This window comes from Callospermophilus lateralis, chromosome 10 (assembly GCF_048772815.1).
Source record: "Callospermophilus lateralis isolate mCalLat2 chromosome 10, mCalLat2.hap1, whole genome shotgun sequence".
Taxonomy (NCBI): domain Eukaryota; kingdom Metazoa; phylum Chordata; class Mammalia; order Rodentia; family Sciuridae; genus Callospermophilus; species Callospermophilus lateralis.
The window spans coordinates 53,224,314-53,251,463 of NC_135314.1; the positions used below are offsets into that span (position 1 = coordinate 53,224,314).

A 27,150-nucleotide genomic window follows, 5' to 3' on the forward strand; every position below is an offset into this window, starting at 1 on the left:
TTACACCCAGTTGGAAGGTTGAGGCAAGAGGCTAACATGGGAGGATTGGAAGTTCAAGGCCAGCATGGGCAACTTTGCAATTCTCTGTCTGAAAATTTTAAAAAATTGTAAAAGGCCTGAGCATGTATCTCAGTGGTAGAGCACTTACTTGGCGTGTATAAAGTCCTGATTGGAATCTCCAGTGCCAAATCAGAAAGAAAGAAAGGGAAAAAAGAAAGAAGAGGGGCCTAGCATATGTGAGGCTCTGGGTTCAGTCTTTAGCATCACATAAAAAATAAACAAAGTATAGATATGCTGTCCATACACAACACTAAAAAAATTTTTAAAATTAAAAAAACATTTTGGCAGATTATGTGATCAGCAATCTTGAAAGTTGAAAAATTTAAGACTTTTTTTTTTGGTGGGGGGGGTGGTACCAGGGATTGAACTCAGGGGCACTCAACCACTGAACCATATTCCCAGCCCTATTTTGTGTTTTTATTTAGAGACAGAGTCTCACTGAGTTGCTTAGCGCCTCACTTTTGCTGTGACTTTGAACTTGAGATTCTACTGCCTCAGCCTCCCGAGCCACTGGGATAACTGGCATGCACTACTATGCATGGCAATTTAAGACATTTTAAAGGAGGAAAAACTATTGTAGAAGTTTGTAGACTCTAAAATTGAGTCCATTGTTTGTTTTTCAATCTGTTTTTTTCTTTTCTTTTCCTGGTACCGGGGATTAACTACTGAGCCACACCCTCAGCCCACTTTTTATTTTTTATTTTGAGACAGGGGTTCTCACTAAATTGCTTAGGACCTTACTAGTTGCTGAAGCTGAGTTTGAATTTGGGAACCTCCTGCCATAGCCTCCAAGTTTGCCTTTTCTTGTTTCCTTTGCATTATATGAAAAGGAAAAATATATAATGTATTTGAATAATACCTAAAAATAAATGAGGGGAGAAAAATTAGGCAGAAAATTACTGGACTATATATGTATATATCTAAATATGTGCATACCTTTTCTTATTATTAAGATAGAGGGCTTGGGGTGAAACTCAATAACACGTGTTTAGCATGCCCAGTGCCCTGGCTTCAATCCCCAGCACTATCCCCAAGAATTTAAGATTAACATTTAGTGATTTTTGTTGTCATATATTTCCTAACTTCAAAAAACAGAAGTCTCCCAAAGCCACATGTACTTATAGGTTTATAAGTACCTTTTATATCACTTTACTGTTCATTATAGTTTGTTTCTCTAATTGTTCTGCTAGAGCAGGACTAGAGTCCTCTTCTGTGGTCTTCAGTAGCAATGTTTTTTGTTGTTGTTGTTGTTGTTGTTGTTATTTTTACTATCTTCCAGTGGTCACTTATCCTGTGAGACCCCTAAGATTCTAAAGCCAGTGCCAGATGTTTTAGGGTTTTGTTAGGGTAGTACTCCACTTTAGGTACCAATTTCTGATTTGCTTTTCTGTTGATGCTTAATGAGCCACTCCAAAACCCTCCAAAATTTAGTAGTTTAAAACAATATCATTCAATTAATTCTGCATTTACCTTCAGAATTGCTGGTTTATCTCCTCCTCTCCCCCCACACTCAGTTCTACTTGCCACAAAAGTTTCTGTTACACAAAGGTAAGAAATAGCTGATTTCAGAACTAGGGCAAAGAAGTTACAATATAAGCCTGAAACATCTTGTACCAGAATAAAAGGAATTTCTGTTTGTTTGTTTTGTTTTCTTTAATGGTGACATATCAAAAAGATATAGCAGCTAGTCTGAAGCAGAATTCCCATAAGCACAAGTCTGGGACAATATGAGCACTAAAATAGATAAGGACTTTACTGGATTATATAAACCACTGAGTAAAATGAAAATTTGTAAATCCATGCAGATAAGAGATAAATAGATAAATAAATTTGCTTGTATATTTTTAAATAGAAAGGAATATCATAAATTAAACATTTTTGTACATCAGGATAGATAAAAAGTCTAAGGCCATTATATTGTAAATATTCCTGAAGCACAGTGTTTTTACAGTTGTAATTCATCTCAGATTTTATGTATTTATTTACATCTTTTGTTTTCATTTGTGTATCTATTTAGTCAGTTATTTATTTTAATTTTTCTTTAAATTTATTTAACTAATACATATGATAGTGTACATATTTATGGAATATCAGGTGATATTAACATATTATACATTGTATAATGTTTAAATTAGGTTAAACATTTATCTCTGTAAACTTTTATTTCTTTGTGGTAAAAACATTCAAACTCCTGTCTTCTGCCTTTGAGATATGTTGTCCCCCTGTCCTCCTGTGCAGGAGCTTATCAGAACCTCTTTCTCCTATTTAACCATAACTTAGTATCTCTCCCCTTCCCTCCCACCCTCCTACACTCCCAGCCTCTGGTAACCGCTATTGTACTCTCATCTTCTATGAGACCAACCGTTATTTATATTCCACATGTGAAATTGTGCAGTACTTGTCTTTCTGTGCCTATTTTACTTTATAAAATGATCTTCAATTTCACCATATTGTCACAGATGACAAAATTTCATTTCTTTTTTATGGCTGAATAATACTCCATCCCATATATGTACCATATTTTCATTATCCTTTCATCAGTTGATGGACACTTGTTTCCATTTATTGGCTATTGTGAAGAGTGTTACAGTAAAAATGGAAGAAATATGTCTCTGAAGCTGTTTTTTAATCATAAAATATGTATCTATAGGTAAACATTTTGTTCTACTTAATAGTTAGATTTGTTTTATTTTACCACAATACTTACTTATTTGGAAATAAATTGTCTTTTCTTCTTCCTCCTTCTCTACTACCCCCCATTCCCAAGATAGGGACTTAGTATATTGCCCAAGCTGGCCTTGAACATTTGGGCTTAAGCAATTTGCCTGCCTAAACCTCCTTAGAAAATAAATTATTTTCAATCCAGGTTATAAAGTACTTTTCTTTTTCAGTACTGGAGATAGAACTCAGGGCACTTAACACTGAGCTACAGCCCAAGTCCTTTTTATTATGCTTTATTTTGATACAGGGTCTTGCTAGCTAAATTGCTGAGGCTAACCTCAAACTTGCAATCCTCCTGCCTCAGCAGGAGGACTGTGATCCCAAATCCTCCTGAGTTGTTGGGATCACAGAGGTATACCGCTGTGCCCAGAAGCTTATATAGTATTTCTTCAAACCAAAAAACCATAAAAGTAAAATTGTATCTTAATCATTCCACATTGTATACATAAAATATCATAGTATAACCTGTAAATGTATACAATTATGATTTGTCTATCAGGAATAATAATAAAATTTGCTGTGTGAGCATAAAGTGATCAAACTTAGGCTTCTTCTCCCATTTATATTGAAGATTTTTTTTGTTTTTTACTGTAGTTTAGATTCCTCCCTCCGCCCCTGCCCCACCCCTAACTCTCACTCTTGAGTCTTGCCCAGGCTGATCTTGTACTCAAAAGCCTCCTGTTCAGCCTCCAAAGTAACTGGGGTTATAGGTGTGCAGCACCATGCTCAGCTAAATTTTTAGGCTTTTTTTTTTTTTTTTTTGCTTAGCATATTATTTAAAAACCTAAATATCTTTAGAATAAGTTTAATTTTGAGGGTAAGCTTTTTGTAAATCAAGAAAATAATAAGGAGTTTGCAAAAGAGATAAACTTTTTTCATTGTAATATTTATTTTAATCAATTGAAACATCCGTGTTATTTCCTTGTACCCAAAAATTTCTCATATTTATAAATGTATCAGGCCAAAACAGGCTTTTTGTGCTTTGGTCAACTGAATTATACTTTCAAGGGCAATACCAAAGATTGATAAGAGTTGTTGGCTTGTGTCACTCACATTAGAAGAAAAGAGAATGGCTTTTGAAAGACCAAGGCCACATTCAGAATATGAATCATAGAAGTAACTTAATAGCTTAATTGAAAAATTTTTTATGATCCAGTTTGTGGCTTTTTATAGTACTTGGCAAATCTCAGTTGAGCTTGCAGTCTAGAAAACAACCTAAGATTGATTACACTGACAGAGATGGAAACTTAAGAGGCTTGTATAACAATACTGGTGTTATCTGTATGTGTGAAGTCAAAGGGGGCTAACTCTAGAGACACAAACATACGGTAACCTCTCCAGGATAAGGAAGGATAAGGAAACTTTTAAATATTTTAATACAAATCTTAAATATATATGTAATTATATAATATATTTTTCTGCCTTTTAAAAGTAGAGCATAATTGGAAGGAGTTGTTATTTGTTCTTATGTTTTTCTCTCTCTATTTTTGGTACCAAGTATCGAACCCAGGAGCACTTAACCACTGAGCCACATCCTCGGCCCTTTTTTGCATTTTATTTAGAGACAGGGTCTCACTGAGTTGCTTAGAGCCTCACTAAGTTGCTGAAGCTGGCTTTGAACCTGCAATCCTCCTGTCTCAGCCTCCCAAGCTGCTGAGGTGTGCATCACCCAGCCTGGCTGTTCATTTTTGATCTGTTGCTGTCACCTTTAGGAATCTGGTGTATGCTGATGTTTTTGCATTTTACTCTATATAAATTTTCTAAGTGTTGTTTGATTTGATTCATTAGAATAATCTTAAGAGGCAATGATAGAGGAGAATAAGAGAAATGCATGGATTATTATAATGTCTTGGGCCAAGACACTAAACTTTTTTGATAAGATTAGATTGGGGGAAAGAGAAAGCTGTTGGAATTACTCTAAAATGCTGATTTAAGGAACTGTGTGGACAAAAGCATCATGTACTAAGATAGGAAAAAATGGAAAAGAAGCATATTTTCAAATATATAAAATTTTCAATGACATTATCGTGTAAATTTAGTCCCCAAAGCTAAGAAATCTTTTTCCCTTTTTGGTAAAACAAGAGGTAACTTTCAGACATTCAATTTACATATAAAATCAGAACACTGTCTATAAGTGAGAATTTTCTGTATCAAGGTTAGGTACCAAGTCAAAATTCATAAAAATTATGTCTTTATTTCCTTAGTTTTGACTTTAGTGATTAATAAAATGGGACTGTTTTGGTTTAGTTTGCACTTTACATTTTTTAAAATTTTAATTTGTTGTATAAGATAGCAGAATGCATTACAATTCATATTACACATATAGAGCACAATTTTTCCACACTTGACACTTTTCAACACAATTGAGATTCTCATAGTAAAAAAGAAGAGAGCACAGATATTCAAAGATCAGTGAACTGCATCTGTCACAAATAGCACAGCCCTTTTAAAAATCCAAACATAAATATAAATTATTTTTTGTTTTTGTTTTGTCAACTTTATCATTGTTTCAACTTCTGAAATTTAACATTTTCCCTCATTACAAAAGTAGGCAACAAACCACATTAACCACTAATAAGGCAATCATTTGGATAATGAACCATACTACCAAAAAGGTCCATGGCGCACAAAAAGTTACAGACTATTGGTAGAAGAAAAAGTTTCTTTTGAAAGCACTGGGGGAATAAAGTATAAAGATAAACCAGAAGTGTGGTGAGACAGCAGACCATGTTTATAAAAATCTTTAGACAAAATTTTGTGCTGCTGGAGACAGAAGTTTTCAAAATAAATCTTTGTTTAAATTATTTATTCTAATTTGTTGTACACAATGGCAGAATGCAATTTATTTCATATAACACATATAGAGCACAATTTTTCAAGTCACTGATTGTACACAAAGTATTTTCACACCATTCGTGTCTTCATACAATTACTTCGGATAATGATGTCTTAACTCATTTCACCATGATTCCTACCCCGTTAAAATAAATCTTTAAATGAGAGATTTAATCATAGAGAGCAAGGCAATGATATAAATCTGGAGCAACCACCTAAGTTGCATATACATTAAGGATATTGATGGTTTGGGTACCTTAAGTTCACATTATTCTCTGCATATGCAGCAAAAATTCAGCACTCTTTTTGGGCCACTGTCCCTATGTCCAGCCCCACTATTTGGCTAGGGCACACCTCCCAACTCCACCATTGTAACGCCAATATAGCACACATTGCTTCTTTAAAGTGCCATTTCAGGTACTTGATGGCTTTTCAGATATCCAGTTTCATAGGTGTTGTTAAAGTGAACATGAAGATTTGAACCTCTTGAGTTGTATGATTTTGTGGGGTTTTCTGGGTCTGACCATTTTCACAGATCACCTCAGGCCGCTTACAGGAAGAGCTATTTATGTACTATTTATAAGAAACACATTCAAACATAAGGATCCTGAAAGGTTGAAATTGAAGAATAGAAAAAAGTATTCTGTGGAAATATTTGCTGTATAAATTTTCTATACCCTATAACAAATTACCACAAATTTAGCAGCTTAAAAGATGTCCAATTCCTTTGAATTAGAATTCCAGGCATGGCCTTTGGATCTGCTACAAGATCACAATCAAGTTGTTGACCAGGGCTGAGTTCTCATAGGGAGCTTTAACTGGGGAGAGAATCTCCCTCAGGTTGTTGACAGAATTTATTTACTTGCAGCTGTGGGACTGAAGCAATTCTGCTAGCAAGATGGAATCTTATATAATGTAACATACCACCAAGGTGACATCATATCACTTTTGTCATATTGGTTAGAAGCAAGTAACAAGTTCCACACACCCTTAAACAGAGGAGAAGCATTGTACAAGGTATAAACAAGGATAATGGAAGTCACATTAAAGTGTGCCTACCACAACAAAAGAAAAGATTTCAAAGCAAATAGTATTAATAGGAATAACAGAGGTAACTTTAAGAATTACAAAAAACTGAATTCCACAAGGAAGATGTAATTTTAAAAATTTAGGTAGCAAATAACAGAACACTAAATTATTTCTATATATGAGTAATAAATGGTTAGAAAATAAAACTTTAAACATGTCTTCCATAAAATTATGAGAACTTGGGAATATACCAAAATATTTTTTTGAAAGACCTCTTAAAGGAAAATTACAAAACTTCACTGAGAAGCATTAAAGAAGCTTTTTATTAATGGAAAACTAAACTATGTTCATAGATTGAAAGATTCAATATTGCAAAGATGTTGTTTCTTCTCAAGTTGGTTGAATCAGTGTTATGCCAGTAAAAATTTCAAAAGGCTTTTTTTATGATAATAGGTCCAATTAAAATTTTCTAGGGAAATATAAAGGACCTAGAAAGCCAAGACACAGTTTAAGAACTATAAAGGAGCCAGTTCAGTGGCTGTACTTTCATCTGCTTACAAACACTGAGGCATGAGGATCACTTGAGTCCAGGAGTTTGAAGCCAGCCTGGGGCAACACATGGAGACTCTATCTGGGGAAAAAACAGACAGAACTACAAAGAGGAAGTAATACTCCACTACTATTGTGGGGAGCCACTCCAAATGCACGCACCTTAAAGTCCTGATGCACCACTGGGATCTGAAAGATCACTGTAGTCTGGCATGGTAGGGCCATGACTTGGACGAATTTTCCCTTGCTCAGGTAACAAGGCGTGGCCCTAGGAGTAGGCAATACCCAGAGGAGTTGAGCTACACTCACCTGTTCTTTTGTAATCCTACCCCTTTGCCCTTTTTTGAGATTGAATGTTCCATTGAACCTCCCCTTGTGTGTTCCCTATGTAAGAATAAAGAATTCCAGTGGCTCTCTGTCTTTCCAAGGACACTTAAGGTCGCAGAGCTTTCTCTGGAATCTTGAAAAAAGTTTTTTTTTTTTTTTTTTTTTTGGTTGTGTGCTTTCTTTGTCATTTTCTTGAGTTATTGGAATAGTCAGATTTTGTGAACCCAGCATTAGGTCGCCAGCTAGGATAGATGGTGACATACTATTACTAGATATCAAGAATTATCACTAAACTATAGTAATTAAGATTGTATAGTACTGAGCTAGGAATACAGATCTATGGTAGAACACTTGCCCAGGTTCAGTACTCAGCAACACACACACACACACACACACACACACACACACACACAAAGTTTGTGTAGTACTGATATAAAGATAGAGCAATGGAACCAATTAGAGAGCCCCCCACAAGCCCACACAAATATAGAGACCTGATGATTGACAAAGGCATTATAGAGAAATAGTGGAGCAGAAAATGGTCTTTTCAGTAACTGTCACTGGAACAATTGGATATTCCCATGGGAAAAAAATGAAGTTGCCTTCCTCCCTCAAATTGTAGTAGGAGATTAATTCCTAATAAATTAAATGAGATGAACAACTATAAAACTTATAGAAGGGAATATCTTTATGACCTTGGATGAGGAAAGATTTCTTTTAAAACTGAAAAAAAAACCATAAAGGAAAATATTAATTTAAAAAATTTTATTAAAAGCAAAGTCTTTCATCATATGATACCAGAAGGAGAGTGAAATTTTAAACCACAAATTGGAAGAAGATATTTATAACACATATAATTGACCAAGGACTCAGAATTTATAAGATCTCTTACATACCAAAAGGCTTAACCTGGGAGAGTAGTTCAGTGGTAGAGCTCTTGTCTGACATGCACAAAGCTCAGGATTCAATCTCTAGCAATGCAAAACAAAACAAAAAAACACTCAAAACAGTCACCTTATGCGAAGGGAATTCTAGAGGGCCAATAAACATTTGAAAAACTGTTCTATATAATTAATAATCAGAAATGAAAATTAAAATCACAATGAGATGCTGCTGTACAAAAATTAAAATATACTAACAAGCATGGGCAAGAATGTGCAGCCATAAGAACTCTTTGTACACTGCTGATGGATTTTAAATTGATACAACCACTTTGGAAAACATCTTGTGATGTTGAAAAAAAAATATATATACACACACACACACACACACACACATATATTCATATATAATTTTTGGAGGAGTACTGGGGAGTTCCTCTGACAACACTCCAGCCCTTTAAAAAAAAAAAAAAATCTTTTTTTTTTTTTTTTTAATTTTGAGACAGGGTCTTGCTAAGTTCCCCAGGCAAGCCTCAAACTTGAGATCCTCCTGCCTCCGCCTGTGTATCTTATTACACAGTATTTTCACTTCTAGGTATATTTCTACATCAATGTATTATAATCAGAGTGCTCATCATTGGTAGAATACTTAAGTAAATTGTGGCAGATTCATACAATAGAATACTATGAAGACAATATAATGAAGGAACTACTGCAATATACAATTGCATGAATGGGTCTAAATGTTGAGTAAAGCCACAAAAGAATACACATGTTGTATTATTTTGCTTTTAGAAAGTTAAGAGGTATTAAGGGCAGAATTGTGCCATCCAGAATTATGTAGATGTCTACTCCCAATACCTGTAACCTGTGAATATATCAGATAACATGGCAAGGGAAATTAAGGTTGCTAATCAGCTGACTTTAAAATAAGAATATCCTTACCATTGGAGCAAGGAGCACATGTGGGAGGCAGACCATATCACAAGGATGCTTTAAAGTAGAAGAAGGAGGCAGAGAAGGAATAGCTAAGAGATAACTGCATAGGAAGAATTTGGCTTAACAGTACTACCATAAAGATGGAGGGATGGGGCTGTGAGCCTAGCAATGTGGGCAGTTTCTAAGCTGGAAAGGGAAGGAAATGGATTCTGCCCTAGAGGCCTCAGAAAGAAACTCAACACTACTGACACCTTGATTTTCACCTAAGGAGCCCATTTCCAACGTCTGATGTTTAGAATTGTGTAGTAAGAAGTTTGTAGGTGTTTTTTTTTTTAATTTTATTAGTTTTTAAATTTAAAACAAATTTTTTTTGTAGTTGTAGATGGACAGAATGCCTTTGTTTTCTTTTTTATGTGGTGCTAAGGATTGAACCCAGTGCCTCACACATGCTAGACGAGCGCTCTGCCACTAAGCTACAGCCCCAGCCAAGTTTGTGGTAGTTTGTCACATCAGTGATAGGAAACTAATATAGAAGACCAACCTACAGATTATAAAGGGTTAAAACTAAAACTATCAAGAAAACAATTATCACTGGGACTGGGAATGTGGCTCAGCGATAGAGCGCTCGCCTAGCACATGTGAAGCCCTGGGTTCAAATCTCAGCACCACATAAAAATAAAATAAAGATATTATGTCCATCTACAACTAAAAAACAATAAGTATTTTTTTAAAAAGAAAACAATTATCACAAAAATTAGTAAATTGGTTACATGTTTGAGAGAGGGGAAGGGGTCATCTGCAACAGCTACACTGGGGCTTCTAGGTATTGAATAGAATATTTTTCACTTCTTTGAATGCATATATGTTTCAATGCAGTCTTTTATATTTATGAAGTTAAAATGCATTGCTTTTATAACTGGAAAAGTTTTTTTTAATTGGTATAATTTTACATATTTATGAGGTATAGTATGATAATTCAATACATGATACAAAGTGGGAAAAGAGATTTAGGAATAAAACATCCATTTTTTTTTTTTTTTTTTTAGCTGAAAAGGATGAAATTTGTTTTTCCTCTTTAATCACATTTCTTTGGCTATAACATTGTTCCCTCTGAGAGACTATGATAATACATATCCTTTACAAACTATTATTTTGTAGTATTTTCCATAAGATGATCCATCTACCCAAGTTATTAATTCTGTCTGTTCATTTATGATTTTATAGCATATTAAAAGATAACTCATTTAAGGGGTTGGGGTTGTGGCTCAGTGGTAAAGTGCTTGCCTAGTATGTGTGAGGCACTGGATTTGATCCTCAGCACCACATAAAAATAAATGAATAAAATAAAAAAATTGTGTCAATCTACAATTAAAAAATATTTTTTTAAAAAAGATTACTCATTTAAAACAAGAAACTACTTGCCAAAAACATGAGAACCTTTAAAAATTATGATTTTAAAAGTAGACCAGTTAGCCAGGCACAATGGCATACTGTGATCCCAGCTAACAGCTGGGTGGGTGGCAAGTTCAAGACCATCCTAAGCAATTTTGTGAGTCCCTATCTCAGAATAAGAAGGACTTAGGATATAGCTCAATGGTAGAACTCTTGCCTAGTATCCATGAGGTCTTAAGTTCCATTGCTAATACCACAGGCACAAAAAAAGTAGACATATTATGTTTTAAATTCTCTAATCACTTAAAAAAATAAGGAATAGTTGTTTATTGACATGCATTTAAACTTAGTATATGTCTAGCTATTGTTTTTTTTTTCCTCATTAGTTTGGAGACAAAACTGGACTTTTAAATAATTTAGGTTTATAACACAAATATTAAGCGTTCTCTGCTTAGCTAAGGTAACCTCTGCTTAATTTTAATTTGTTGCCTGAAATTATCTTTACTGGATTCAGCTTAAATATTTAAGGAGCAGTTTGTGATTGACATTAATAATTTCTTTCTTCAACTTTTAAAAGTATACTAATATAATTTAAATAGGAATTGATAAAAATTGTACTTCATATTAAAGAAGTTATTCATGGTGATTTTTTGGTAAATTTTTATTTTTTTTAATTTATTTTTTTATTGGTTGTTCAAAACATAACAAAGCTCTTGACATATCATATTTCATACATTAGATTCAAGTGGGTTATGAACTCCCATTTTTACTCCAAATATAGATTGCAGAATCACATCGAAGTACTCAAAGGTTACTATTACCTGGACTTTAATTTTATCCAAGTGAATATAGCATGATGAGGCATTTTGGCAAAATAATGATCTCTTTCCCAACTTCTGTTACTATCATAAGGCAGGCAGGCATAGTCCTTAGGGAATGTGTGAGTCTTGGGACATGCTGGTCTCAGAAAACAAGGCAAAAAAAGCCTATAGACAGGGCTGGGGCTGTAGCTCAGTGGTGGAGCATTTGCTTAGCATATGCAAGGTACTGGGCTCGATCCTTAGCACCACATAAAAATAAATAAAATAAAGGCATTCTGTCCATCTACAACTACAATCAAACAAAAAGACAGTTATCTTAAACTTGTGAGTTCACAGAATTAGCTCTGTCCCAGATGGAAAGCTTGATTTCAATTCTTTTAGAAGTTGTTTCTATTAGTTTGGTGTTAACTGCCATTCATTGTACCCTTGCAGCTTGACCTGAGCTTTAAAGAAGCGGAGAGCCATGAATTATCAAAGAACATAATCCTTATAAAAGTACTTGAATAGCCAAGGAAAGGGTGAACAAGGAAAACATCCAGAATGAGTTAACTTCAGTGAAGTAGAACTCCTGGAAGAGATTTGTGACAAATTTAAGAAGCAAAACAAAACTATCTTGAAATTCTCCTGAGAAACAAAGTGGCATGCTTCTAATTATACCATAAAAGAATTGAAACAAGAAGGGATGAGGGAAAACTTTTCTATAATTTGTGGAGAGAATGATTTTTGTTAAATTCAAATTCATAATCTAGAAGAGTAATTAGAAGTGTATATATCAAAATAGAAAAACATAGAAAGAAGTAGAAAGAGCCATTGTAGGAGGCGCATTCACTAAAGATAAAATAGACAAATCTGGTTTGGAAAGTAGGATTAAATGAGTTCACTGCATTTCAGACTAAGTGTTGGTAGGCAGGCATAACAAGATGCTTACAAAAGAAGGGTAATAAGATATGCACTGAACTTTTTTATAGGACATTAGAAACTAGAAAGTAGTTAAATAGCATCTACAGATTACTAAGAAAAGAACTGTGTCATTATCTAGCCAAAATATCATTTATTTGTTATGGTTAAAACAAGGTATTTGTATATGTGCAGGTATTCAGAGGATATATTAGCCAAGTCTTCCATCTAGAGAATGTTCTCATTTAAGGATCTTCCCAAAAGATTCCCAACAGAGATTGCTTGCCTAGCCATGTTCAGGGGCCTGAGTTTTATCCCCAACACCACAAAAAAGAAAGGGCAATGGAGGGAACAGGGAGAAAACTATTTTTCTGATTTCCTACAGAAAGAAAAAAACAGTAAGCAAATGAATCTCACAGTATACTGAATTAAATCTGAATGGATAATGACTATAGCAACATAGTCCTTTATTCTTTGCATTTCCTATTAAGTTTGCCACTGATCCAGAAGCTTGATTAGACACAGGTTCTGTCCCTTGGGAAAACCTTGGATACTTCTCTTCATCTATTTGGCTCACTGATAAAGTCATGTAGGGAAAATGCAGGATAAATGTTTGGTTTTTCTCCTTATTTTATCAGTATACAGGATAATGGATTGCTGTTCTGTCATCTTTTTTGAGGTGTGTTGTTATAAACTCGTGTAGTTTGATATTTGTGATGGATTTCAATCCATTGCAATTATTTTTATTAAAGTTCAAATTGTCTCATCTTTGGGCAGTGGGAGCCGTAAATTACTGAGTCCTTTTGACAAACCCTGATAATTTGGGGTAAAGAAAAGGGTAGTATTTTTGTTTTGTTTTGCTGTTCTAAAAACCTGGCTGTGGGAAGGTGAATTTTAGAGATCCAGTTGTTTCTTAGGCTCTTAGGAATTTAGTGATATAATCTTTAATATATAGGAGATGCCTTAGTATTTGCTTTATTTGCAATGAATAGTGGTTTTATTTTTTAGTGTATATGGAAACTCAAAAAGAAATCAACATTTCCCAGCAATAGATTCAAAGGTGTGTATTTAAATGGTTTACTGAGTCAGTTGATATTTTAACTTTATGTCGAACCAGTCTTCACAATAGGAACACTGGAGAATTCAAATAATTACAAAGCCTGTATATTAGTTTAACATTTCAGTAAAAATTTATTAAAAAAATAACTTTTCTTTCAGACCTGTCACGAAACCGCCTTTCAGAAATTCCTATAGAAGCATGTCACTTTGTTTCTCTTGAAAATCTCAACTTATATCAAAATTGTATTCGGTATATCCCAGAGGCAATTCTAAATCTGCAGGCCCTAACATTCTTAAATATTAGGTAAGCATATTGTTTCTTTTTTTGTTTGTTTGTTTAACTTGGTTTTATATGGTCTTTCTAATTTTCTCATCTCTTTCACTAAACTGTTTACAGATATTTACAGTATCTGTTTGTATTGGCAGTTTCTGTACATGTTCTTAGGATAAATCAACAGTATATCCTGTGTTCTTCTAGTGTCTCTGCTTATCTTTGGCTTTACAATCATTAACACACCCTACTAGCCATTAGTCTAACAGGCTTGTAGCAGTGGTTCTCCAATTACATTTTTAAAGTAGCTTCCTCAAACAAAAATAGTAGATCTGAAATTCCTTCACTTGGTTCTTATGACCATGAACTTTTGTGTATTAACTTTTGAATGTGTAAATGCATTTATTCAACTCATCTCTATTTCTTCACATCTTACAATGACTTTTTTTAAAAAAATTCAATATAAAACAACTGAAAATATATAAATGTAAAGAAGCACAAAGGAAATTCAACAAAATATTGTATCTTAAGTTATATAATTATAATTGATCTTCGCTTTCTGTTTTTCCAGGATTTAGTCAATTTTTAAAATGTGTTTTCTTTCCCCTTATCATAAAATACCCTTTGAAATTATTTTTATAGATAATCATTTTGTTGCATAGTTTATCTGCTTTTAAAAGTCCATTTTCCTCCCAGATATTTAGTTTCTCCCAGTTTTTTACCACAATAAAATTAACACTACTAGAGAAGTTTGTATGTAAATTTTATTTTTCTCTTTCCTTAAGATAAGTGTCTAGGAGTGGAATTATTATTGGATTAAAAAGTTTTAGTGCTGGGCATGGTGGTGCATGCCTGTAATCCCAGCAGTTCAGGAGCCTGAAGCAGGAGAATCATGAGTTCAAAGCCAGCCTCAGCAACTTAATGAGGCCCTTACCAACTCAGCGAGACCCTGTCTCTAAATAAAATACAAAAAAGGGCTGAGGATGTGGCTCATGGTTAAGCACCCCTGGGTCCAATCCCCAGTTAAAAAAAAAAAAAAAAAATTTTTTTTCAAGCCTCATGGCCTCATGATCTACATTAGTTACATCTTAAAAATGGAGAGGGAATTGATATTAAGGATTAAGAAGTTAAATCTACATATGTGTTTTGTTATTTTACTTTAAGATACAATTTTTCTGTTTTTGTACAAATAAAGATTCCTTTCCTATAATTTATTTGGTATAACATATGAAATCACAGTCTATCACTTGTTTTCCATAGAGCAATATTTGAATCATTTTTGTACATTTGGTTATAATATTGTAATGATGAGTGAAGTAGAATACAAATAATTTTGTTTCTGTATCTTCAGGAGGAAAAAGAAAGGATGATCTTATGTAAATATTACTTTAATAAAATTATAATGTCATGATCATATAGCATTCATTCTTTATAAAAGAGTTTTATTGTGTAAGAGCCCTGTAAGATAGTTAGGAAAATATTAAATCTTCAATTATCCATGAGGACTCTTCATAAGATACAGTTATAAGTTCAGTGCTGTGCCTAAAATTACAAAGATGACATCTGGCAAAATGAAAGCTAGAACTGAAATCTAATATCCTGTTTGTTCCCTGTAAGACTTATATTTGAATCTAGAATAAGAAAGATGGAATTTTTTTCCTCAGTGGTAGGCTCTGACTCCTCTTTTTCTACTTATCCATTTAGTCGGAACCAACTGTCAACATTGCCAGTACACTTGTGTAATTTACCATTGAAAGTTTTAATTGCTAGTAATAACAAATTGGTATCACTTCCAGAAGAAATTGGACATCTCAGACATTTGACAGAACTTGTAAGTTAATATTTCATTTTTTGCTCATCCAGTGTGTCTTTGTAGTCATATTATACTCTTATACGTGGTAAAGATCTACGATTAATATGTATTTTCAGCTATTTTCCACTTTGGTATTGAAGCTTGGCTGAATGAGTAGTAACTCAACTTCTTGACATTGAATTAAAAAAGAACTGAAAGTATAAGTCAAATAGGCCCACACAAAATGGGAAAATGTCTTTAGAATTATGTTCTAACCAGTGTTAAATGATTTGTTATTAAATTTTTTAAAATATAAGGTAATAATGCATTTGGTTTTTCAAATTAAATTTTATTAATACCATCAATATTCTAATTTTTCTGTTAGCCCCTTTATGGGAGTGGGCACTTCAAAAGTCAACCCCCCGACACACATACACACATACTATCTCAAACTCTACAGTATATTTTACTGCCCTATATTTTTTCCATATTTTTTATGGATGTATTATATTTATACCTAATGTTGGGCTTTGTTGTTGCCTCATATTTTCTAAGACTTTTACTTGAATTTTACCTACCCTCCTTGTAAATTATAAGAAAGCATCTCTTGTGTATTTATGTTCAAATACAAGAATGAGATTTTTCTTGGGCTGGAGTTGTGGTTCAGTGGTAGAACGCTTGCCTAGCATGCATGACACACTGAATTCGATCCTCAGCATCACATAAAGTAAAATAAAGACATTATGTCTACTATAACTAAAATAAATAAATAAATAAAAAGAACAAGACGTTTTTCATTTTGGGGTAATTATACCACAATAATACTAAAAGCTGGTACTCAAATTTTCTTCATTTTATAGCTGAGGAAACTAGCACTCAGGTTAGTAACTTGTTCAAGGTTACATAACAAAAGTAGAATTTGAAACCATTCCTAACTTAACACTAAAGCCCATGTTTAATATTTCTGAAATGGTTCAATACAAACATGTTCACTTGGATTTAGGTGTATTGTTCCATGCTGGTTTATTAACAAAGAGAATTATTGTAAACAAAAAAAATACATGCAACATAAATCTAATTAGATAGATTAGATCACTCTTTTTCAGGTGGATTTGTCAATCCTAAATACTCCAAAGATAGATAGGTTTCAGAAGCTGCTTTTAGTTTTCTACAAAAAAGGTGATTTGATACATTGAGTCCTAAGAAATAGTAACCCTAAAGCCCCTGACTCCCAATGGATGTTCTTTCTGCAACATCCATGTTGCCTCTTTCTTTTTTCCCCTTCATTTAAAAATGGAACTAAACTTCTGTCTTTTGGAATATATATATTCTATATATACACATATATATTCATATTCCCTCCTTAGGGATATATTATGTATTGCTGTAAACTTTTGACTCAGGCCCAGTTTTCTTAACACTTGTTGCCTATAGCATTAGATTTAAAAGTCTAGCTTTGGATTCTACATTAGTCATTAATTCATAGGAAAAGTGAAAATTGCATTGTTTTCTCTAAGAGTACTTTGGGGAAATTAACAAATAATGTTTGAGCTTAATGAAGTTTTGGGTAAATCTGATTTTCTTACTTTCTTTTTTTCTTTCCTTTCTTCCTCCCTTCCCTTCCTGTCCTTCCCATCTTTCCCTTCCTTTCTCTTTTTTTGAACCAGGGATTGTATCCAGAGGTGCTTTACCTCTGAGCCATATCCCAGCCCTTTTTATTTTGAGACAGGGTCTTGCTTAGGACCTTGCTATAAGTTGCTGAGGCTGGTCTCAAACTTGTGATCCTCTTGTCTCAGCCTCTGAGTTGCCGGGATTACAATAGTGAGCTACCAAGCCCGGCAGTAGTCTGATTCTCTAAACAGTAAATGTATTATTTTCTTTTCCTTATATATTGGAAGAATTTTAAGTGATAATGTGCAGCTTGGAGCTTTTTATCAACCTAGATAGTTTCTTGCTATAATACATGATTATGGGCTAACGAATTATTCTGGCTGATCTCAGAATTATGAAATTCTGAATTTATTAATCTTAGAACCTATGGGTAGTCTCTTTTCAGAACCATTGTAATAAAACTGTTACCAAAATACTAGAATGCCTGTAATCCTACTACTCAGGAGGGAAGGACTGTAATTTTGAGGCCAGTCTTGGCAATTTAGTGAGATTAGACCCTGATGTATCAAAACAAAAAAAAAATATATATAAAAGACTTGGTGGCTGGGATTGTGGCCCAGCGATAGAGCTCTCGCCTAGCGCGTGTGAGGCCCTGGGTTCAATCCTCAGTACCATATAAAAATAAATAAACAAAATAAAGATATTGTGTCCAACTACAACTAAAAAATAATTTTTTTTTTTAAAAAGGACTTGGGATGTAGTTAGTGGTAAAGTATCCCTGGATTCAATCCTTATTATCACAAAAAAATAAAAAGAGGCCTACCTAACATATATATTGGAATTGGGTTGATCGTATGCTAATAAAACAGCTTGTTTATCCGTAACCTTTGAGTTATGTGTATTTCATTTTTTATCCACATCCAATTTGATAATTTGAAATCTTCTGTGTATTTTTACATTTTCAAACAGTTGAAACTGATGTTTTGAAAATGGAGTTTTTTCTTTCAAATAATTTTATCATTTAATTTTTTATTTTAATTATTAGAATAATATATAATAAAATAGTTATTTTTATACTTTTTTTATATTTACCTGTTCATCAGTGTTTTCATTTGATCTGATATCCTAGCCCTTCTAGTCATATTTTAAGTCATCTAATTAACTATATTCTTGAGAAATATTTATGGCTCATAAGTTTTTAAAATTAAATGTGAGCACAAATTATGGAATTATTATTTAACAGAGAATCATAATTTTTTTAAACTGAGAAGAACCCTAGGTATTATTTTATCTAATCTCATTGTAGAGATAGTTTAAAACAGGCAAGTTTACTATTAGAACAATGATTACTTTGTTCCCTTTTGAAATAGGATGTGAGCTGCAATGAAATTCAAACTATACCTTCCCAGATTGGTAATCTGGAGGCCTTGAGAGACCTTAATGTGAGAAGAAATCACTTAGTACGTTTGCCTGAAGGTAAGAAACTGTGAAATAATTGTTTTATTATTATTCATCTTTTTATTTTTAAGATCTTGATGGGCTGGAGATATAGCTCAGTTGGTAGAGAGCTTGCCTCACATGCACAAGGCCCTGGGTTCAGTCCCCAGGAAAACAAACACACACACACACACACACACACACACACACGATCTCTGAATGATGGGCACAAGACAACTAAAAGATGTCCTTCAGCAAAAAAGAGTAAACTAAGAAAAGGAAGGTCTGAAATCCAAAGAGTATTCAACCCAGAAGAAAATAGGCAGGGGTAGCACCACTTAGAGAACCACCAGCTCAGATAAGAAGAGAGAAAAAGATCTTAGTGGGGAAGATACACAGGGAAAAAAAGTGATAGAAAAATATGATGCATTTGACAAAGAAGGCTGCTGGATAAAAAGGGTGGAATTAGCCATAGATGCATTTTAAAAAATTAAACAAATTTTTTTAAAAAATAATCATTATTAACCCTAGAAAACAAGAACAAAATATACAAGAAAGAAAATGAAGGCTGGGGACATAGCTCAGTTGGTAGAGTGCTTGTCTCACATGCACAAGGCCCTGGGTTAAATCCCTTGCACCACCAAAAAAAAGAAAGAAAGAAAGGAAATGAAATCAGAGCGTATCACTTAAACTGGAAGGAATAATATTTATATATTATAGTAATATAAATTCGAATAAACATTTTTTTAAATTTTTATTTTTTAGTTTTAGGTGGACACAATATCTTTGTTTTACATTTATGTAGTCCTGAGGATCAAACCCACTGCCTCATGCATGCTAGGTGAGCACTCTACCACTGAACCATAACCCCAGCCCCTGAATAAACACTTTTAATCAAAAGTGGTAACAAGATGATACTGGAAAGACAGAAGGAGGAAAATAAAGGTTATGATATGGTGATACTATAAGAAAATAAAAACCTGATTTATCATAACAGAAGTTGACATAGGTGTTAAAGTTGACAAACCAGCATTAGCTTAAAGTGTACTATTTAGAATATGTCAGCAAGTCAGGTGCAATGGTTCAACCTGTAATCCCAGTAGCTTGGGAGGCTGAGGCAGGAGAATCTCAAGTTCAAAGTCAGCCTCAGCAACATAGCAAGGCCCTAAGCAACTCAGCAAGACCCTTGTTTCTAAATAAAATGTTAAAAAAGGTGGGGGTGGGGGGCTGGAGATGTGGCTCAGTGGTTAAGTACCCCTGATTCAATCCCTGATCCAACCCCCCAAAAAAGTGAGTAAACAACAGTGGAAAAAGTCAAATAGGTTTAATGAAGGTAGATGCTCTGGCCATGGAAACTAGAGTATGGGGAGTTTTAAGGAATGCCACTATTCAAGTTTTTAAATATTTTTTGAATGATGTAATAGTTTATTTAGTAAAAATTAAAATTGATTTGATTTTAAATCAAAACATCATCCCTACTCCCCTTGATTGATAATTTATTAGATTATAGATTCTAGGCTGTTTGCTCTTAGGACTTTTAAGCCTTTTTTTTTTTTTTAGCCTCCAGTGTTAAAAATTGATTTTTGAAAATACTTCTAATTCCAATCCTTTGTGACCAAATATTTCTCTCTGAAAGATTTTAAGATCTTTCCTTTTTTTTTTTTTTTTTTTTTCCCCTGCTGCTCTGAACTTTTTCATGATGTGCCATAGTATGAGTTGTTTTCACTCACCATGCTAGATACTTGAGGTTCTCTAGGCCTTATTTTGAAAAATTTGCTTCTTTCTCTTTTTGGTAATTTTCTCTCTTTTGGTGTCTGTTCATTTTTTTGGAATTGAATGTTAGACCTCTTTGATTGAGACTTTGATTTTTCTTGTCTTTTTCATTGTTCCCTTTTTTGTCCTTTTGTGTTACCCTGTAAAATAGTTCCAACCATTCCTAGATTTTGGGGATGTTGGGGGCAGGGGACACAGGGATTGAACACAGTGGTGCTCTATTCACTGTGCTACATCCCGAGCCCTTTTTTTATTTTTTTATTTTGAGGCAGGGTCTTGCTAAGTTGCCCAGATTAGCCTCAAACTTGATCCTCTTGCCTTAGCCTCCTGAGTAGTTTAGATTATAGGTGTGTGCCACTGTACCTGGCCTATTCTTGGATATTTGCTTTCAGAAATTTATTCTGAATTTTTAATTTCTGACATATTTTTCATTTCTAAGAAGTCTTGTTATTGTGATTTTTCTCCCCCCCAAAAAATCTCTTTTGTGTTTTAGTGGTTCAATATTCTCACTCTCTGAAATTAAGGATATTAATTCTAAATTTTCAAAATTTTCTTCTGCTTCCTCTATAAGTACTTGTTTCTTTGAAGTTCCTTTTTTTGGTGTAGGTTAGTTGGTTTTGATTTCTTTCTTACGTGTCATTGGCTTCTCTAAATGTCTGTGGATCATTTGTTGTCTATGTACAGCCGACTAAAAGTGCTGATTCTATGAGGCGTAAACTGCAGAAGGGTAATTAAGCAGCAAGCTGGGTGTTTTTATTAGGGGGAATGCCTTGACAGTGTCTAAAGGCCTTTTATAAGGCACTGTATAGCTTCTTTAGAGAAAGATGTTCTATTTCTTGTATATTAGTGTATGTATTTCTATCTACTGGCCTACAAGAGTTGGGGATAGAATGGGGTGGGGTGGAATGTGCTATGGAATTGCCATTGATTGTATAGTCTTTCACTCCTCCATTTTCAATTGGCATCTCATCTGATTTCCCATTGTACCCGAGGTCCCTGAGTTCAGAGCTTTGATTCAATTTCACTAGAGAATTAACTGGCTGACTTCTGTAGGATTGGAGAAGAGTAGTGCTCCAACTGTGTGAGTTGGAACTGGGGACCTAGGCATCTGATTATGTTTTTATATAGACTTGTCATTTACTCCTTTTGTTTTTCTCACCTTTTTTTGGTATCAGGGCCTCCAGTTTCTGGGAATTTCTGTAATTCTGTATCAGGTCAAACTGCTTGATTTTTATTAGTATTCCTACCTATAGATAACTAAATTTTATTTTACATCACTTTGCTTTATCAGTTAGTCACCAAGAATGGAGATAAATACCTATGTTAAATCCATTGTTATTTAATTAAAAGTGCTTGTAAAAATTATGTAGACTTAAAATATCATTAATTGTTCATTTCCATTTTATCTTTTTGCAGAGCTGGCAGAGTTACCTTTGATACGGTTAGACTTCTCATGCAATAAAATTATAGCAATCCCTGTTTGTTATCGGAATCTTAGGCACCTACAAGTGATCACCCTAGATAACAATCCACTGCAGTCACCTCCTGCACAGGTAAACCTTAGTTGAAATATGTTATATACATGTTTTGACAAAATAATTAAATTTATATACATTTAATCTTTATGTTATTTTCTTAAAATAAATGCATATACATATATATTCTTTAGAAACCTTGAATAAGTGGGATGGAAGATAGGTGATGTTTTCACAAATGGTTTTCCTTTCCCCAGTTTGGCATTTTTTAAGTTGAGGAATTCTTCTAAAATTATATGCATTTATATTTATGTATATTTTAGTTGTTGATGGACACAATACCTTTATTTTATTATTTATTTTTTAACTTGGTGCTGAAGATCGAACCCAGTGCTTCATGTGTTCTAGGCAGTGTTCTACCACTGAGCCACAACCCCAGCCCCCTAAAATTCTTTTTCTAATAAAATATGAAATTTCTCTCTCAGTTTTCTCCTAGCAAAACTTGGATATAGAGAATATAAATATTAGACACAAAAAAAGCTTTCCAAATTAAAGATGTATCAATGTGTTCTTGTGGCCATTGTTTTTGTTTCATCTTCCTATTTTCCAAACTCTTAAGTTCCCCATCTAACTAGTTTGTTCATTTCTTTCTCAGGGACTTAAATGAAACTATTTAGTTATAAAGTAGCTTTTCACATAGATCTAGCTATCCTACAATCTATAAAAATGTTGGCCAACCCCTAGCTTTCACAGTATTTTTTTTTTAACTCTGGAATTTATTGATGATTTTACACAAGCTTAAGGTACTCTTTATGGCATCTGTAAAAACGTAGTATAAAAACCTTATAAGTATAGAAGAGTTTCATCAGCTTAAAGAAGTTGTTTTGAATTCTGGGACAGGTCACAAAAAATATATATATAACTACTATTTTGTCATTTTAGTCTTATAGAAAGTAGGATCAAAACCACAATTGTACATAATTTTTGGATTCCTAAAATCAAAAGTTGTCAATATAATTTATTGGAGAGAAGTCTTAAAATTCCTGACTATATGTAACTTAATGTGATAAATTTACTTGGTGTTTTAACAATGCTTATAATCGTAATTTATTTCTGCATAACTGGAAGTTACTGGTAACCAAAAGACAAAAACCTATATTTACTAGTAAAATACCTAAAATAACAAATAATGAGCCAAATAGTATAATTAGTTTTTTAACATTGTACTACAAACTTGGTAGAAATGCCTTCTAATCCCAATTTACATTACATAAAAAGCCGGTTATGATTATAAAAAGAACATATATAATAATGTGATCAATAATAATTTTGTCACACTTATATTTTATTTTATTTAGATATGTATAAAAGGCAAAATCCACATATTTAAATTCCTGAACATACAAGCTGGTAAAATTGCTCCAGATTTGCCAGATTATGATAGAAGACCCTTGGGTTTTGGCTCCTGGTAAGTATGTTCTCTTCTTTTATCATATTCCATTACACAGAGAATAAATTAAACTAGATCCTTAAATTTGCCTGAATATTTGCTTAAGAAATAACCTGCTTTAACACTTCTATTCTCAGAATGTTGTATTATAAATAAAATTGACTATTTAGATCTGACAAAGTGTAGTTCTAAAGCATTATTGACATTTTAGACCAGATAATTCTTTGTTATTCTACATTATAAGACATTTAGCAGCATTCTTGGCCTCTGCCAAGTAGGTGCCAATGGCACCCTCCTAGTGTGTCTTCAGACATTACCAGTATTCTCAGGGGAGGAATACTGAATATTCTCAGACCCTGACTGTCTGAATGACTTCTAACTAACCTTAGATCTGCTGATAACAAGCTTTGTGACGTATGACAAATTGTTTGAACTTTTTGAGTTTCATTTATCCCTCAGAGAGTGAAGAGGTTGGATTTGTTGACAATTGACATTTTTTTAAGGATAGTTTAATCTGTAAATCACTGTTACATACCACATGACTTATAAGATTATCTGCTTGGCAGTCCCAACCATCTAGAACAATCTTAAATACAGGAAATAATTCAGGGACCTTTAAACAAGCAAAATAGATGTCTCAGCGAAGGTACAGAAATGCTTCTGGACTTTACTTAAGAGAGAACCCGCCCTTTCTCTGTGGAACCGCCATGGTGTTTGGGATTCTGTATCCATATCCCCAAAACTGGAGGGCCTCCAAGGCCCTCATCGCTACTCACTACAGTGGGACTCAGGTCTGCATGCTCTCCACTTTGGCCAAACCAACTGGACCCCTGAATTTCTCCTCAAATTTCCTACTGGCAAGGTTCTAAGCATTTGAGGATGACGATGGATTCTGTATGTTTGAGAGCAATGTCATCACCTGCTATGTGAGCAATGAGGAGCTGTAGGAAAGTACTCCAGAGGCAGCAGCCCAGATGGTACAGTGGGTGAGCTTAGCTGATAGTGACATAGTGCCCCCAGCCAGTACCTGGGTGTTCCCTACCCTGAGCATCATACCCCACAACAAACAGGCCACTGAGAATGCAAAGAAGGAGGTATGGTGAATTCTGGGGCTGCTGGATGTTCACTTGAAGACAAGGACTTTTCTGGTGGACAAGTAACACTGACTGATATCACAGTTGACTGCACCCCACTGTCACTCTATAAACAGATCTTGGAGACATCTTTCCATCAGGCTTTTCCCAGTACAAATCACTGGTTCCTCACCTGCATTAACCAGCCCCAGTTCCAGGATATCTTGGGAAAGATGAAACTGTGTGAGAAAATGGCTCAGTTTAGTTCTAAGAAGTTTGCAGAGAGACAGCCCAAAAAGAGGAGGGTTCACAGGAAGAGAAGCAGAAGCCCCAGGCCAAGTGGAAAGAGGAGAAAAGGCAGCTGCCCCAGCTCCAGAGGAGGAGATGGATTATTGTGACCAGGCAGTGGCTGCTGAGCCCAAGGCCAAGGACCCCTTTGTTCACCTGCCTAAAGTACCTTTGTGTTGGATGAATTTAAATGCAGATACTCCAAGGAGGACACGCTTTCTGTGGCGCTGCCATATGTTGGGGAGCACTTTGATAAGGATGGCTGGTCCTTGTGGTATACTGAGTACCACTTTCCTAAAGAGCTCACTCAGGCCATCATGAGTTGCAACTTATCACTGAAATGTTTCAGCAATTGGACAAGCTGAGGAAGAACACCTTGGCCAGTGTCATCCTCTTTGAAACCAATAATAACATCTCCATTTCTGGAGTCTGGGTCTTCTGAGGCTAGGAGCATGCCTTTCTGCTGAGTCCAGATTGGCAGGTGGACTACAAGTCGTATACATGGTGGAAACTGGATCCTGGCAGCCAAGAGACCCAGACTTTGGTCCAAGAGTCCTTTCCTGGGAAGGGGCCTTCCAGCATGTAGGCAAAGCCTTATCAGGGCAAGATCCTCAAGTGAACATCTCTTGCCATTGTCTAGCTGCCTGCACCTTCCCTTTAGGGAGATGGGAGGTCATTAAAGGAAACTGAATATTGAAAAAGAAAATAAAAGAAGAACCCCCCTCAGATCTTCTTTTAGAACCTGTCAAATTTTGCTTAAGAACACAGCCCTTGGGCTGGGGTTGTGGCTCAGCAGTAGAGCACTCACCTAGCACATGTGAGGCCCTGGGTTCGATCCTCAGCAACACATAAAAATAAATAAAATAAAGGTATTGTGTCCAACTACAACAAAAAAATAAATATTAAAAAAAAGAACGCAGCCCTAATGATCTTACACAGTATCCTAATCTAAAACAGATTAACAAATTTCCATTTGGTTTCTAAAAGAAGATTAATTAACAAGCACAAAAATTAAGAAGAAAACAATTTTTAAAAGTAGACACATTAAAAAAAAAACACAGTACTGTTGATATTGGGAACTGTTAACATTGTCTTTCTCTGCAAAAGAGGGATTTTGGAGCTATACAAGAACAATATAAATATATAAGGGGAAAACCATTAACACAACAGTTTCACAAAGCTGGAAAGAAACATGAGCAGTATGAAAAGACAAGGAAAGAAAGGAACACAAATAATGCAGGTCAATTCAACATTAGATGAGGTAATATCTGCAGCTGATGAAATGTCAGATAAAGAGTTCAGGATATACATGCTTCAGATGATCTGGAGTCTCAAGGAAGACATTAGACAGCAAAATCAGACAATGAAAGATCACTTTGACAATGAATTACATAAACAAATCCAAGAAGCAAAAGATCAACTCTACAGGGAGGTAGAGGATATTAAAAAAAACACAAAAAACATAAATCCTGGAAATGCAAGAAACAATAAACCAAATTAAAAACTGAAATGAGAGTATTACCAGCAGAGTAGAACACTTAGAAGATAGAACATCAGACAACGAAGACAAAGTTTTTCAACTTGAAAAGAACATAGACAGCTCAGCGAGAATGTTAAGAAATCATGATCAGAACATCCAAGAAATATGGGATAACATAAAGAGACCAAACTTAAGAGTTATTGGGATACAAGAGGGTAAAGAGGACCAAACCAAAGGAATGAGCAATCTGTTCAATGAAATAATACTAGAAAACTTCCCAGACTTGAAGAATGAAAAAAATTCAAATACTAGAAGCCTACAGGATGCCAAATGTACAAAATCATAAGAGATCCACACCAAGACACATAATAATGAAGATGCCCAATATACAGAATAAGGAGAGAATCTTGAAAGCCACAAGAGAGAGGAAGCAGATTACATTTAGGGGAAAACCAACCAGGATAATGACTGATCTTTCAACACAGACTCTGAAAGCTAGAAGATCCTGGAACAACATATCTCAAACACTGAAAGAAAATGGGTTCCAACCAAGAATCGTATATCCAGCGAAATTAAGCTTCAGGATTGAAGATGAAATAAAAATCTTCCACGATAAACAAAACTTAAAAGAATTTGCAGCTAGAAAACCAGCTCTTCAAAACATCCTTGGCAAAACATTACAGGAAGAGGAAATGAAAAATAACAATGAAAACCAATAGTGGGAGGTAGTACAGTAAAGGAAAAACTAATCAAAGAGGAAAAACAAATCATGTTAAGTAACATAAATAACCTAATATGGCTGGAAGTACAAACCATATCTCAATAGTAATCCTAAATGTTAATGGCTTAAATGCACCAATCAAAAGGCATAGACTAGTAGACTGGATTAATAAAAAAGATCCCACAATATGCTGCCTACAGGAGACTCATCTGATAGGAAAAGACATACACAGACTGAAGGTGAAAGGTTGGGAAAAATCATACCACTCA

The 27,150-nt window shown here is 34.3% G+C and overlaps 1 protein-coding gene and 1 pseudogene across 11 annotated transcripts in view; both read left to right on the forward strand.

The window, feature by feature from the left end:
* Lrch3 (leucine rich repeats and calponin homology domain containing 3) overlaps positions 1-27,150 on the forward strand; it is a 165,863-nt gene that overhangs the window by 33,312 nt on the left and 105,401 nt on the right. For all 11 annotated transcript variants that reach the window (XR_013092533.1, XM_076868930.1, XM_076868935.1 and 8 more), the window contains exons 2-6: positions 13,670-13,814; positions 15,486-15,612; positions 18,555-18,660; positions 21,811-21,947; positions 23,228-23,337. Coding sequence is in view for 10 of the 11 variants with exons in the window: in XM_076868930.1 (XP_076725045.1) it covers positions 13,670-13,814; positions 15,486-15,612; positions 18,555-18,660; positions 21,811-21,947; positions 23,228-23,337 (625 nt within the window). In the remaining variant the exon portion in view is untranslated. The remainder of the gene's footprint in view (positions 1-13,669; positions 13,815-15,485; positions 15,613-18,554; positions 18,661-21,810; positions 21,948-23,227; positions 23,338-27,150) is intronic.
* On the forward strand, positions 24,027-25,299 carry LOC143408964 (elongation factor 1-gamma pseudogene; annotated as a pseudogene).